Here is a 14,347-nt window from a genome sequence, read left to right on the forward strand (position 1 = left end):
GTAAGGTGCATTACCAACACTCTTGCGCAATACTTAATAAATGTCAACTTGGTCAGGCAAGTTAAGATAGTCTTACAAAAAGATGACATTTTTAAACGTCTCTGTGAGACAGTTCTTACTTCAACCCGCCGTATTGACTTCAAAGTGAGTCTTTTTAGGTCAAATGTCACAATAAATAATCAATAACAAGCCGTCTAAGTTGAGAAAAGGGAAGAAATGGGTATTTCATTATAACAATCCATTAACTCACCAATGCATGTTTCTCAAAGCATGGAATCCAACTATATACCGTATATAATTAAGTTGTCCAGGAGACAAACCTTAAAAATCAGCAAGCTTTATGACTGAATAATTTGTTTTGTATTGAGGCTCAGGGTCTTGTGTCTGCACATCACTTATCTCAAGTTTGAGTCGATTTGTGATATAAAACATTTATAATTTGAAGTACATACTGATTTTAAAAAAATTGATCTTGACTCGCTTTTAGAACTTACAATTCCACTATCCTTGTGCTTCTCCCGGAAAACAGCTTCAATCGCCACCATACCATTGACATCCTTTTCCAGCCTGGCTGCCTTTTCTTCTCTGCGGAACCAGGCGTTAACGGTTTTCACTTGACGTTCAGATCGAACCAGGAACTTCACTTTTCCGTTAATAATTCGCTGTCGTGCTTGCTTGTCCTTCCTACTCTGCTGCTTCTCAAAGACGCGATTTTCCAGATCACAAAATTCTACTTCCACGTCTGGGATCAAATATTGATCAATATCTATCTCAGCCCCAGCATTGAACGGATTGATCCCGGCCAAGCTGTTGATGCCACCTGCGATTTCGGGTAGACGTCTGTGATATTCTGTTTGTTGCAGGACAGTGGGCTCATCAAATAAGGGAGGCGAAGAATGCTGGGCAGCTGAAAAAGGCATTGAGTTATTCCCTAGAAATGAGCTAGCCTGACCGTGCCATGAGCTAGAGGATTGAGCTTCTGTAAAGAGGGTCCTGAAGGGGGGTTCTAAATCCCATTTCCCAGCCAAAATTTTGCCTAAATCCCATTTCCCAGCCCATTTTTTGCTCAAATCCCAGTCCCAGCAGTGAAATTTTTGGTAAATCCCAGTGCATGAAAAATCAAGAATTAAACGCACTATACGTGCAGTAACTGTGTTGTTTTAATTGTCCTAAATCCTGTTTTTATTTCTGCTAGTTGAAATTGGTGAATCCCTTTCGTTTTCTGAAATTCTCAACTCAACACATCCGTATTAACGTTTTCTCCAGTTCTTTGAGTGAGTGAGCAGGAATGTCTCCGTGTGTGTTACTAGGTTAGTAGAGGAATTGCCGTCACGTTTCTTCCAATCTCGTACCTCGAGTCTTCGTTCCATACTGCGCAATCTTGACGACACGAGCGACTCTCAGCAGCTCCGTTGCAAGATTGATTTTGATTGGTTTTAAAAACATTAAAATGGCCGGAAGTAAACACCAAGAAAATCGTCGAGTCATGGTTTTTAAGCTAAGCATGCGCAATTCAACCAGAAGTCCAATATTTTTGGACTTCCAATCAGAACCTTCCAGGCTCGTTCGTTTCCAGATCGCTGTTCAAAGGGAACGAAGACCCTGGGTACGAGGATGTGTTTCGCCCATATTGGATTACGCTAGTTGGAGCATGCTCAGTCATAGCTGTTCCGCTCAGTAACTAAATCACTGACAGGAAAATTGACCGCCACTTGAAAGACACTTGCGTGCAGGCGTTGGTTTCGATTCAGAGTTTTCAACATTGTAACTATGCCTTGAGGAATATAATTGAGCCTGAAATATATGTTTTTTTCGTGTACTGACGTGCTTCCCATTCCCATTTTCTGGTTGTGAATCCCAGTCCCAGTTACCCAAATCCCATTTTCCCAGTGAAAACATATGCAAATCCCAGTAAAAATAGGCAAATCCCAGTTCCCATTTTACCCCTTCAGGACCCTCTGTAAAAAAAAAAGAGAAGTTCGATACAAACATGTCACACGGGTGTTTTGTGAGTTTGGGAACTGAATTGCACACAAGCCAGTAGATATTGTTTCAACTCAGTAGAGTTTCAACGAAACCAGACGAGGAATTCTGGCTTGTCGAGGTCGAACTTCCCGGAAACTCTTGCCCCTGTGTTACTTCTTCTAGGATGCGGCCCATTTGATCTGAAGACATGTTTATGTTTGTTGTATCAGTAAGTCTAGTGGTGCATAACGCGGGAAAAATCCCTTTGGCACAACAATCATTTATTCTAAGTGCATAAAGTATACTTCATTCTGCTGTGACTATCCTTTGGTAAACGAATTTTGCTTAACGAGTAGAAACCTGGAAAGTCGCGATCGTTTAAAAACTACCGGTTCAGCCTTTTGAAGCGGAGTGTCAGTCACAGATAAAATGAGTAGACCGCAAGGGAAACTGCTTCCTCGACGTCAAAACAACGGTAAGGATCTCCAAATGTACGAACTGCGATTGTTCTTAATTTAAACACCGTATATCTCAGCTTCCTAAATGTTTGGCCTTCTTGTGCCGGGTGAAGTGTTTTTTATAGCTCTTTAAAAAGACGTGAAATTGACCCAGAAAGGACTATGGAATTAGAACGCTGAAATCACTTAAACTGTTTCAACAGTGGAATTATTTGAAAATATCGCAACTTTACTATGTTCAAGAAATAAAACGCATTTCAACAGCAACAGAACTTTTACTATAAAGTTTCCTTTGTAACTGAAAATCTGACCGTAACCGTTCTTAAACTCTACAAGCCCATTTGAAAAAGTCGGTAACTTTACTTTGCACAGAAGCTTTTAGCTTGCGACACAACCAGGAGGACTGGAGATTCGACAAAACCTTTGCAAGGCTATTTTCCGTTAAATTTTCACTGGTATAAAGGTTACTATGGTCAAGTCCTCCAGCATGGTCATTGATTCTCTCAAACACCAGAAGTCGCGCTATTAAGCTACTCTTTGTATTAAAATCGTTTTAACTCTTCGAATTCTGTCATTATTTGACCAGGGTTCAATGTCTTCAAGTTAGCAAATCATCGCGACAATGAAAATTGACCGTGCATAGATAAACAGTGTCCGTAAAGCGGGCCTGACAATGTATAAGAGTTTGTCACTCGGGACACGGAGAAGTGTCCGTTGTCTGTATTAACGGGTGTCCGTATTAAGCGGATTAATTTAAGAGAAAATGTATGAGGTTTTCGTCGGGACCAACGAAACTGTCCGTAATACCGGGGTCTCCGTATTAAGCGGGTGTCCGTAAAGCGGGGTTCCACTCCAATAAATAATGAGAGATGTTAGATTTTGCATATCGTAGACGATCGGGGCGATCATATGAGAACCCCCTGATCGCTTCCAATCGCTTAAATCGCCTACAATCGTCTCAGTATTTGCAAACGATCAATGCGATAGAAACGATCGGGGCGATCATATGAGAACCAGCCTTTATAGATCACAGATGACGTCAAAATGTGGTAAGAACAAAAAAGGAGCCCACGAGCCGCTAGGGTCACTGCTGGAAGTAACTGGCATAAGCTTTGGTACTGCTTTACCATCAATATTAACTAAAAATTCTAATTTTAAGTGTTTTCCTCAACTAGCGTCAAACACACCGAACTAAAGTACATACCTACTAGTTCTTCGTTCAGTCTCTTTGTCTTTATCAAGAAAGGCTTTGACTTGATCTGCTCACTGAATTCATTATTAATAAACACGACTTGAACCAGCAGCTCAAACAAGTTTCTCTCCTGAGTGTGTACTTTTGCTAATTTGTACACTGGTCTATCGGATCTATCCATTTTATGCACAGAATCCAGATCCACTTGGTACTCCAACTATAGGAAAGATTTGAGATTTACAGTAAGGTGCATTACCAACCGGCTCTCGCGCAATACTTAATAAATGTCAACTTGGTCAGGCAAGTTAAGATAGTCTTACAAAAAGATGACATTTTTAAACGTCTCTGTGAGACAGTTCTTACTTCAACCCGCCGTATTGACTTCAAAGTGAGTCTTTTTAGGTCAAATGTCACAATAAATAATCAATAACAAGCCGTCTAAGTTGAGAAAAGGGAAGAAATGGGTATTTCATTATAACAATCCATTAACTCACCAATGCATGTTTCTCAAAGCATGGAATCCAACTATATACCGTATATAATTAAGTTGTCCAGGAGACAAACCTTAAAAATCAGCAAGCTTTATGACTGAATAATTTGTTTTGTATTGAGGCTCAGGGTCTTGTGTCTGCACATCACTTATCTCAAGTTTGAGTCGATTTGTGATATAAAACATTTATAATTTGAAGTACATACTGATTTTAAAAAAATTGATCTTGACTCGCTTTTAGAACTTACAATTCCACTATCCTTGTGCTTCTCCCGGAAAACAGCTTCAATCGCCACCATACCATTGACATCCTTTTCCAGCCTGGCTGCCTTTTCTTCTCTGCGGAACCAGGCGTTAACGGTTTTCACTTGACGTTCAGATCGAACCAGGAACTTCACTTTTCCGTTAATAATTCGCTGTCGTGCTTGCTTGTCCTTCCTACTCTGCTGCTTCTCAAAGACGCGATTTTCCAGATCACAAAATTCTACTTCCACGTCTGGGATCAAATATTGATCAATATCTATCTCAGCCCCAGCATTGAACGGATTGATCCCGGCCAAGCTGTTGATGCCACCTGCGATTTCGGGTAGACGTCTGTGATATTCTGTTTGTTGCAGGACAGTGGGCTCATCAAATAAGGGAGGCGAAGAATGCTGGGCAGCTGAAAAAGGCATTGAGTTATTCCCTAGAAATGAGCTAGCCTGACCGTGCCATGAGCTAGAGGATTGAGCTTCTGTAAAAAAAAGAGAAGTTCGATACAAACATGTCACACGGGTGTTTTGTGAGTTTGGGAACTGAATTGCACACAAGCCAGTAGATATTGTTTCAACTCAGTAGAGTTTCAAAGAAACCAGACGAGGAATTCTGGCTTGTCGAGGTCGAACTTCCCGGAAACTCTTGCCCCTGTGTTATTGCTTCTAGGATGCGGCCCATTTGATCTGAAGACATGTTTATGTTTGTTGTATCAGTAAGTCTAGTGGTGCATAACGCGGGAAAAATCCCTTTGGCATAACAATCATTTATTCTAAGAGCATAAAGTATACTTCATTCTGCTGTGACTACCCTTTGGTAAACGAATTTTGCTTAACGAGTAGAAACCTGGAAAGTCGCGATCGTTTAAAAACTACCGGTTCAGCCTTTTGAAGCGGAGTGTCAGTCACAGATAAAATGAGTAGACCGCAAGGGAAACTGCTTCCTCGACGTCAAAACAACGGTAAGGATCTCCAAATGTACGAACTGCGATTGTTCTTAATTTAAACACCGTATATCTCAGCTTCCTAAATGTTTGGCCTTCTTGTGCCGGGTGAAGTGTTTTTATAGCTCTTTAAAAAGACGTGAAATTGACCCAGAAAGGACTATGGAATTAGAACGCTGAAATCACTTAAACTGTTTCAACAGTGGAATTATTTGAAAATATCGCAACTTTACTATGTTTAAGAAATAAAACGCATTTCAACAGCAACAGAACTTTTACTATAAAGTTTCCTTTGTAACTGAAAATCTGACCGTAACCGTTCTTAAACTCTACAAACTCATTTGAAAAATTCGGTAACTTTACTTTGCACGGAAGCTTTTAGCTTGCGACACAACCAGGAGGACTGGAGATTCGACAAAACCTTTGCAAGGCTATTTTCCGTTAAATTTTCACTGGTAAGGTTACTATGGTCAAGTCCTCCAGCATGGCCATTACACCAGAAGTCGCGCTAATGAGCTACTCTTTGTATTAAAATCGTTTTAACTCTTCGAATTCTGTCATTTTTTGACCAGGGTTCAATGTCTTCAAGTTAGCAAATCATCGCAACAATGAAAATTGACCGTGTATAGATAAACAGTGTCCGTAAAGCGGGCCTGATAATGTATAAGAGTTTGTCACTCGGGACACGGAGAAGTGTCCGTTGTCCGTAATACCGGGGTGTCCGTATTAAGCGGGTGTCCGTAAAGAGGGGTTTCACTGAAATAAATAATGAGAGATGGTAAATATGTAGCTCGGTGAATAAATGATAAAGATGAAATGTTACACGAGCGTGAAAATGTTGTCCCACGCTCGTGCTTCATCTTTATCATCATTTATTCACCAAGCTACATATTCAACCTCGTTCCCAGGGTCTCTCTCCCCGCCCGAGACCCTGGGAACGAGGTTGCTACATATCTACCATCACTCATTAAGCATATACTTGTTTTGGTACGTTTAGGCGACATATCAGAGTACTGTTTATGCTTTAAAGAGGAACATTTTTATCGTCTAATTTTGATAATACTTTCGTTCATCCCTCCGTAGAACTCAATTGGTTTTGGTTTGTTTTACGACGTCACGGTCTTATCGATGCAACTGCGACTGCGCTGAGCTGAACGCACACAAATAGACCCTTTGCGAATGGCGGCCAAATTTGCATAACAATACTTAGTACCTCCTTAGCCTCATGTGGATGTTTTTGGACAAAGGTTTTTTTACGTGAATGTGAGGCTTAGGATGTATATGTATTGTTATTCAAATGAAGTCGCCATTTATGCAAAGGGTCTATACGTCCAGCAGGGATGCTTTTGGCGCGAAATGCTTGAATTATTTCAGCTGCTGGCTTATGTTTGGTTAGCTCTTGGTTTAATTTAGCAAGAATTGTTTATATATACTCATTTCTGTCATCTTACTATTAAATATAAGGGCAACTAACCTTCTTCTTTTTCTTCGAATTCGCTGACTGTTGAAATAAATGTAATATGTCAAATTTTCAGTTAGAAAGAGCCGAGCTGATATAGGATTGAAAACGTCTAGTCTTAGTAACACGCGTATTTTATTAGGCTATGTAAACTCTGTTTATTTCCTTGCGTTTAGTTTATAAAGGAAATAGAAAACGGCCCCTTATTATGCCCATACCCTGATGCAACACAATCAGGAAAGTTTGAGAGAATTCTCGTTATACGATACAATAGAACACAATTTGTGAAGTGAATCATGCAGAAAGGGTAAATGGGTGACTATTTTTAGAATGTTAAAATGTTTCACGTAGTACTTGTTCTTGCTCTTTTATAGGGAAGTTATTATCTAACTTGTTACCAATGAAAAATAGTGACAATTGTATGTAAGCCACAAAAGGGGTCAAGTCATATTTGACAAATGTCACAAATGGCAATGACATCGCATCTGTTAAGACATGTCATTGATGCGATAAATCGCTGCCTTTAACTCCCGCCGGCTCAGTGAGTTCTTGGAGATGGGACCATTTTATCGACTGACAACATTTCATTTTAATTCCACTGCCGATAAATAAACTTGCCATACTTACTTTCAGAGAGTTTCCTTTTCCTTTTCCATATCCTTGAACTGGGCTTGCTTCTCAATAGGAATGGCTTACTGTAAAACTGTTGAATCTTTTCTTCCACTCCATTGCCGGGAAAATACAACTGAACCAGCAGTTGAAAAAGATTCCTCGTGTCCATTTCTATTTTGGACAGTTCATACACCGGAGCGATGGGGCCTTCATAAACGGAGTCGAGGTCAACTGAAAACAATTGCTACATAAAATACAATTGAAAAAAAATCAAACTTAGGCATCTTTATGCACTTTTGTATGTGTCTGTGGTATGTTTAGTAATTTGCTATTAATCACTGTAATTGGCTTGCTATAAGAAATTAACGGATTTCTGCCACACTAATTTTGTTTGCCCTACTAATTTTGTTTTGCCCTATAAATGCATCTTCCACATAGACATTCTACAAGATTCTTTTTCTCAGAGTTGTCTTGCCATTCGTATCATTTTCCTTACTCAGAATGATTTCCCTCTCATACGAGTTAATTTCCTTCAGTTGGAACAATTTTGTCCCTCGTCGCAAAACATACCTTCTACTAAGAGCTCTAGCAACAAAAAAACAAAGGATAAACATGCCACTCCAAAACTGCTAGGAAGGACCAAACTCAAGAAGTATCAACACAAACAGACCTTGTCTATATCCTGTTTTCCATACTCGACTTCCAGTTCCACTGGCCCGTTTCCGTCTCTGTGAAGGTCCGCAGCTGCTGGCTCTCGGTAAACCCACACTCTTATTCTCAGGATCTGATTCACTGGCGAGCGAGCTTCCATTTGCACCCTTCCATCACATATCCGTTGTCTCGCTATTCCTCCGCCCCGGGTTTGCACTTTGTCAAACACTGTTTCTTCCTCCAAGGTTATAAAGCGAACGTCTGCTCCTCCGCTAAAATCATCGCTTCCGACGAATCCGAAGCCAGGGAATACTGGTAAAATGTCTAAAGATACGAACGAATAAAGATGACAATAAAAGCACTTGCACCAGCCAGCAAGTCTTGGTGTAAATCAATGACATCTCAATCGAGTAAAATGGCGACAACTAGCTAGGAAAGGTAACCTTCACTGAGATAAATAAACACTTTTACATGGTACACATGTAGTACCAGCTATTTTGTAAAGAGTAGACTACGAGCAGTCCCTATTTTTCGCAGAGTCCGTCGAGCTTGATGCGAAATTTTTTATTTTCGCTTCAAGCTCGACGGACTCTGCGAAAAAATAGGGACTGATCGTATGTCTATGTAAAGAGACCTTAGTACCTTCGGGACATGATACCCTTAGCTCTATCACAATTGGGTGTCGAGTGGCAAATCTCAAGACCCACCGACACACTTCTTCTATTCTTGGTTTTCACGTGACGTCATTAATTCAATTAATTAAAACCCAGAATCGCAAGACCCCTGAGTTTGTATCCTTCACTGGCTATTAGACGACTTAAATATATATCTTGTTGAGGGTTTTAAGCTCGATAGCATTCGCCGTCTTTGAGATAGAGCATTTTGAATTTCAGAGTTTCACGCCACACGAGATCAAAGCTGGCCGCCAGAGGGCTGTCACGTTTTCTTAAAAAAATACCTCATCCTGCGATTTTTAACAATCTGAACAGTCGAGGTTTTGCGAGAAGTGTTTATGTGAATGTTAAACTTGTTCGTGAGGGTAATCTGACCGCTTTTTGTGGCAGAATTTAATGCAAGATGTTTTCATTGATTTCCGGCCGCCATGTTGGAGCCCAAGCAGTTGGGCTCCAACATGGCGTTTCCATACTGAAATCTTTAAATTTGCGTGAAACATTTTGACGGATAACTCGAGTACGGAATAACGTACAGACATGAGACTTGGACAAGTAGTTTATATAGTAGTTTTCTACAACCTGTAATATTCTTGATTTTCTTGACCCAATAGTTTTGGATTTATTTTTTCGCGGCGTGACAGTAGTGTGACAGTTAAAACCACCTATTTGAGAGTCTGAATGGGATTAACCGACAAATGATAAACAAGCTAAGCTAAGCTAAGCCAATCCAAGATAAGCTAACTATCTGCTAAGCTAAGCTAAGCTAACCTAAGGGCGCTTTCCATTTGTCAGAACTGGCTGGCCGGGCCGATAGTTTTGAATGTAACAATGGGCCTTTTCCACGAGATTTTCCCACAAATCCACGATAACAATGTGTAATATTTATGTATTGACTGATTTGATAGGACAAAACTAACTTACAACGGAATTCTGCATGCAGTTCTCGAATATACCGGTTACGTTATGTTGGGAAGTTTTCAGCTACACTGAAGAGTAAATGGGGTGCCTGTTTACACTCTCTGCCCTCCTCCTTTCCAAGTGGCATCACGCTCATCGTTTAAAATAGAAACACAGCGAGAATATTTCTAGTTATAAAATGACTCAGGTCCTCTATCATAAAATGATAATTTCTGAGTAGGCCATTAATATCAAGAGTTGCTTTGGAGGTAATTCTCGGCGGAAATGCGTACTCCTTGTCAAGAACTTACATTTGTTTTAGTTGTTTTCACGAAAAAATAAAGGAGGTTCAAAGTGATTGAGTCTTTTTTTACTGCAGATATCCTTCAGAAAAGTTGGTCCTGCAACTGAGCTATTAGCTATGTCTACAGTTTAGTACAATTTTTTCAGAGCACATCATTATATTAACGTCGGCGTCACGGCAATATTTTGTTAAATATTACAATTTGTATATGAAACTGAAACCTCACAATTTTTCGTCGGCCGATCGTACGTCAAATCAGTTCGTCAGCGAACTCTTCCGAAAAATTTTTATGACAATTAAACTACTCGCCCTCGTTTTCTATGAGCGATAGTCAACTCGGCTGCGCCTGGTTGACTATTTGCTCATAGAAAACTCGAGCTCGTAGTCTAATTGTAAAGTAAATAGAAAACGGCCCCTCCTGTGTACATACACTGATGCAACACAATCAGGAAAGTTTGGGAGAATTCTCGTTATAAGATACAATAGAACACAATTTGTGAAGTCTTCGGCTCATGATGATCATGCGGAAAGGGTAAATGGGTGATTGTTTTTAGAATATTAAAATGTTTCATGTAGTACTTGTTCTTGCTCTTTAGGGAAGTTATTATCTAACTTGTTGCCAATGAGAAATAGTATATAAGCCACAAAAGGGGTCAGGTCATGTTTGTCCAGAGACAAATGTCACAAATGGCAATGACATCGCATCTGTTATGAAATGTCAGTGATGCAATAAATCGCAGCCTTTAAGTCCCGCCGGCACTAAGTTCTTGGAGATAGGACCATTTTATCGACTGACAACATTCAACATTTCATTCTAATTCCACTGCCGGTAAATAAACTTGGCATACTTACCGTCAGTGAGTTTCCTCTTCTTTGCCTTATAGCTGGGCTTGATTCTCATTAGGAATGGCTTACTGTAAAACTGTTGAATCTCCTCATCCGCTCCATTGCCGGGAAAATACAACTGAACCAGCAGTTGAAAAAGATTCCTCCTGTCCATTTCTACTTTGGCCAGTTCATACACCGGGGCGATGGGGCCGTTATAAACGGAGTCGAGGTCAACTGAGAACAATTGCTACATAAAATACAATTGAAAAAAAAATCAATCTCAGGCATCTTTATGCACTTTTGTATGTGTCTGTGGTATGTTTAGTAATTTGCTATTAATCACTGTAATTGGCTTGCTATAAGAAATTACGGATTTCTGCCACACTAATTTTGATCAGAAATTCTGAATCTTGTTCTGTGTTGGCAATTACAACCTTAACCACACCATTCTTTGTTTGGCGTATTTTAATCAATAAATACATCTTGTACACAGACATTCTACAAGATTCTTTTTCTCAGAGGTATTTTGCCATTCGCATCATTTCCCTTACTCAGAATGATTTCCCTCTCATACGAGTTAATTTCCTTCAGTTGGAACATTTTTGTCCCTCGTCGCAAAACATACCTTCTACTAAGAGCTCTAGCAACAAAAAAACAAAGGATAAACATGCCACTCCAAAACTGCTAGGAAAGACCAAACTCAAGAAGCATCAACACAAACAGACCTTGTCTATATCCTGTTTTCCATACTCGACTTTCAGTTCCACTGGCCCGTTTCCGTCTCTGTGAAGGTCCGCAGCTGCTGGCTCTCGGAAAACCCACACTCTTATTCTCAGGATCTGACTCACTGGCGAGCGGGCTTCCATTTGCACCCTTCCATCACATTTCTGTTGTCTCGCTATTCTTCCGCCCCGGGTTTGCACTTTGTCAAACACTGTTTTTTCCTCCAAGGTTATAAAGCGAACGTCTGCTCCTCCGCTAAAATCATCGCTTCCAACGGATCCAAAGCCAGGGAATACTGGTAAAATGTCTAAAGATACGAACGAAGAAAGATTACAATAAAAGCACTTGCACCAGCAAGCAAGTCTTGGTGTAAAGGCAATGACATCTCTATCGAGTAAAATGGCGACAACTAGCTAGGAAAGGTAACCTTCACCGAGAAAAATTTTGTAAAGAAACCTTAGTACTTTCGGGACATGATACTCTTAGCTCTACACAATTGGGTGTAGATTGGCAAATCTCAAGACCCACCGACACACTACTTCTATTTGAGTCTGAATGGGATTAACCAACAAATGATAAACAAGCTAAGCCAAGCTGAGCTAAGCTAAGCTAAGCTAAGCTAAACTATCTGCTAAACTAAGCTAAGCTAAGCTAAGCTAAACTATCTGCTAAGCTAAGCTAAGCTTAACTATCTGCTAAGCTAAGCTACTGAGCTAAGCTAAGGCTAGGCTAGGCTAGGCTAGGCTAGGGCGCTTTCCATTTGTCAGAACTGGCCGGCCAGGTCGATAGTTTTGAATGTAAAAATGGGCCTTTTCCACGAGATTTTTTTCCACAAATCCACAATAACAATGTGTATGTAATATTTATTTATATATTTCAAGGCTTTTGATCCAATGCGCTTTTTTATGAATAAAAACCAACAAAACTGAAGAGGGTACTACGAGGTTAAATAAAGCGCTGTGGCGTGACTTTGTATCGTAGGCGGTGCGAGTATTAAAAAATAGCTTCCGGTAACTCAGCAGAAACTACTGTGAATATTTTGTTTTGGGCGGCGCAACTGAAGCGGAACGATATCGAAAGGTTTTTCAATCTTACAAACAACTGTTCGCAATGGTCGATGAAAAATTGCATTCTTTTCAAACATTTCCAACATAACGTTCTACCTCTGTTTGGGAAACAATCACGTTTAACAGTTCTACGAACTGTTGGTGAATATGTCTCAGCATGATAAATTATGCAAAGTATCAGGTTGCAGCCAATAGTTTAATATGCAAGAGAATAAATGAACCTTAAATTGATACAAAGTGACTGAGACTGAGTCAATTAGAGAATGAATTCGTTCTGCAGGACTCCGCGATCGATATTTCCATATATATGACTTCCTGGTCGTTTCTATTCCTTACCCAGCTAGAACAGTAATACGCCTCTGGATTAGTCATGTTAAATATTCAAAATTGGGGCTAAACATTTGACGTAATCAAAACTCAGTACTTAGAGCTGTATCTTTCTAACAGTATGTGTTATAAACCAGTAATAATAAATATATTGAGGAATTTTTACCATAAGCAACTTCTCTGCTTGCCAGAACTGGCTGTGTAAGTTCTTCTAGAGCTTGTCTACTTTGATCAGCCATCACTGTAGTTTTGAGGACGTGATTTGTTTTCCACTGTCTTCAGCATCCGGTTTTTACGGCATCAGCCTGCGGAAACTAAATGTCCTTGCAATACTAAGTTTAATATGGATGATTCTTTAAGACTTAATCGCTGTACCAAGAGTTTCGATTTCAAAATTTTAGATTCAACTACGCGACTGCATTGTGATGGTATGCGATGAGCCAAAAAGGGCAGGAGTAAGGGGCTTTCCCTTCTCTGCACAGGAACGAGGCCTTTAACTTCCTGTGCCTCGGTCTGACTAGACTTGCTTACAAGTCGAGCTCACCGGGGTCTACTACAAGTAAACCGGAAACCAGAAGCGAACGACTGTTAGAAAGTCTACGGCCTGACGTACACTACATTTGACACAGCTTGCCCGGGCTTTAAAAATGCAAAGATGAGTATGACATGAATCAATTTTATATCCTCCCCATTGAGTCAAGTCTCCTTCGCAGCCGTCGCAACGCTTCTCTTTGCGCGACAAGAACAAACAACAGCTGCGAAGGAAACTGCATTGAGGCGTGATGTATAGACTGTTTTATAGGTCGTCACGCAAAGGGAGGGAACCCGTTGCGTGACAATGACCCATATTCTTTATGCTTCCTATATTTGACGTCTTCGGTGATAAAATGCAGTACAGTTGTACTACAGCACTGCAACATAGCTCAATTGTCTCATACTCTGTCGTATTGGCAGCAACCGTGGCCAGTAAAACTTGAAACTCTGACCGCAATGGACTTCTGTCACAATACACAATAAAATGCGACAGTCAGTCAAACTGATCGTTTCAAATGTAGTCAAATGTATTGAATAGTTAGTTATAGAATTCGGTATCCGAATAATACAGCATGGTATAGCATAAAAATTGGAGGAATTAACCAATCATTCAGTGCAAGGAGCGGAGATGATGGAAATGTGACCTCTTCTCCTCATTTCTCGCTCCCGTCTTTCTGTGCCTTATAATTTTCTCATGAGGGGATATGGTACGGCCTATACTGCTGTCCGTCGGCTACCAAAATTATTTTATTCTCGGTAGAGAAGATGAATCATTTAAATTAATAGTGTAATGCTACTTGAATAAAACAAACAAAAATGTGGTATACGTGGCTCTTAGAGGGGAATCAAATGGTCTTTGCGAGCGTGCGAGCAGAGCGTTTTTCTTTGTGAGCACGAGCATTGACAAAAGTTAGCCTTGCAAGCAACGAGCACTTTTCAAAACGCTACCTCCGCTAAAAACGTACCGAGCA

The 14,347-nt window shown here is 40.2% G+C and overlaps 2 protein-coding genes across 3 annotated transcripts in view; both read right to left on the reverse strand.

Moving 5' to 3' along the window:
* The window catches only part of LOC144638728 (uncharacterized), a 61,797-nt gene extending 60,974 nt beyond the window's left edge, over positions 1-823 (reverse strand). For both annotated transcript variants that reach the window (XM_078497959.1, XM_078497960.1), the window contains exon 1: positions 495-823. In XM_078497959.1, the coding sequence (XP_078354085.1) occupies positions 495-545 (51 nt within the window). In that variant the 5' untranslated portion in view covers positions 546-823. The remainder of the gene's footprint in view (positions 1-494) is intronic.
* LOC144637586 (uncharacterized) lies at positions 685-13,260 on the reverse strand. The gene is made up of 10 exons (XM_078496649.1): positions 13,009-13,260; positions 11,451-11,755; positions 10,750-10,972; positions 8,042-8,346; positions 7,387-7,615; positions 6,775-6,801; positions 4,354-4,838; positions 3,628-3,832; positions 821-979; positions 685-695 (listed from the first exon to the last, which is right to left on the reverse strand). Exons 1-10 carry the CDS (start codon positions 13,079-13,081, stop codon positions 685-687), a joined length of 2,022 nt encoding a protein of 673 aa, XP_078352775.1. The 5' UTR covers positions 13,082-13,260.
* Positions 13,261-14,347: the final 1,087 nt, after the last annotated feature.

Source organism: Oculina patagonica, chromosome 14 (assembly GCF_052425735.1).
Source record: "Oculina patagonica isolate OP01 chromosome 14, crgOcupat, whole genome shotgun sequence".
NCBI classification, from domain to species: Eukaryota; Metazoa; Cnidaria; class Anthozoa; order Scleractinia; family Oculinidae; genus Oculina; species Oculina patagonica.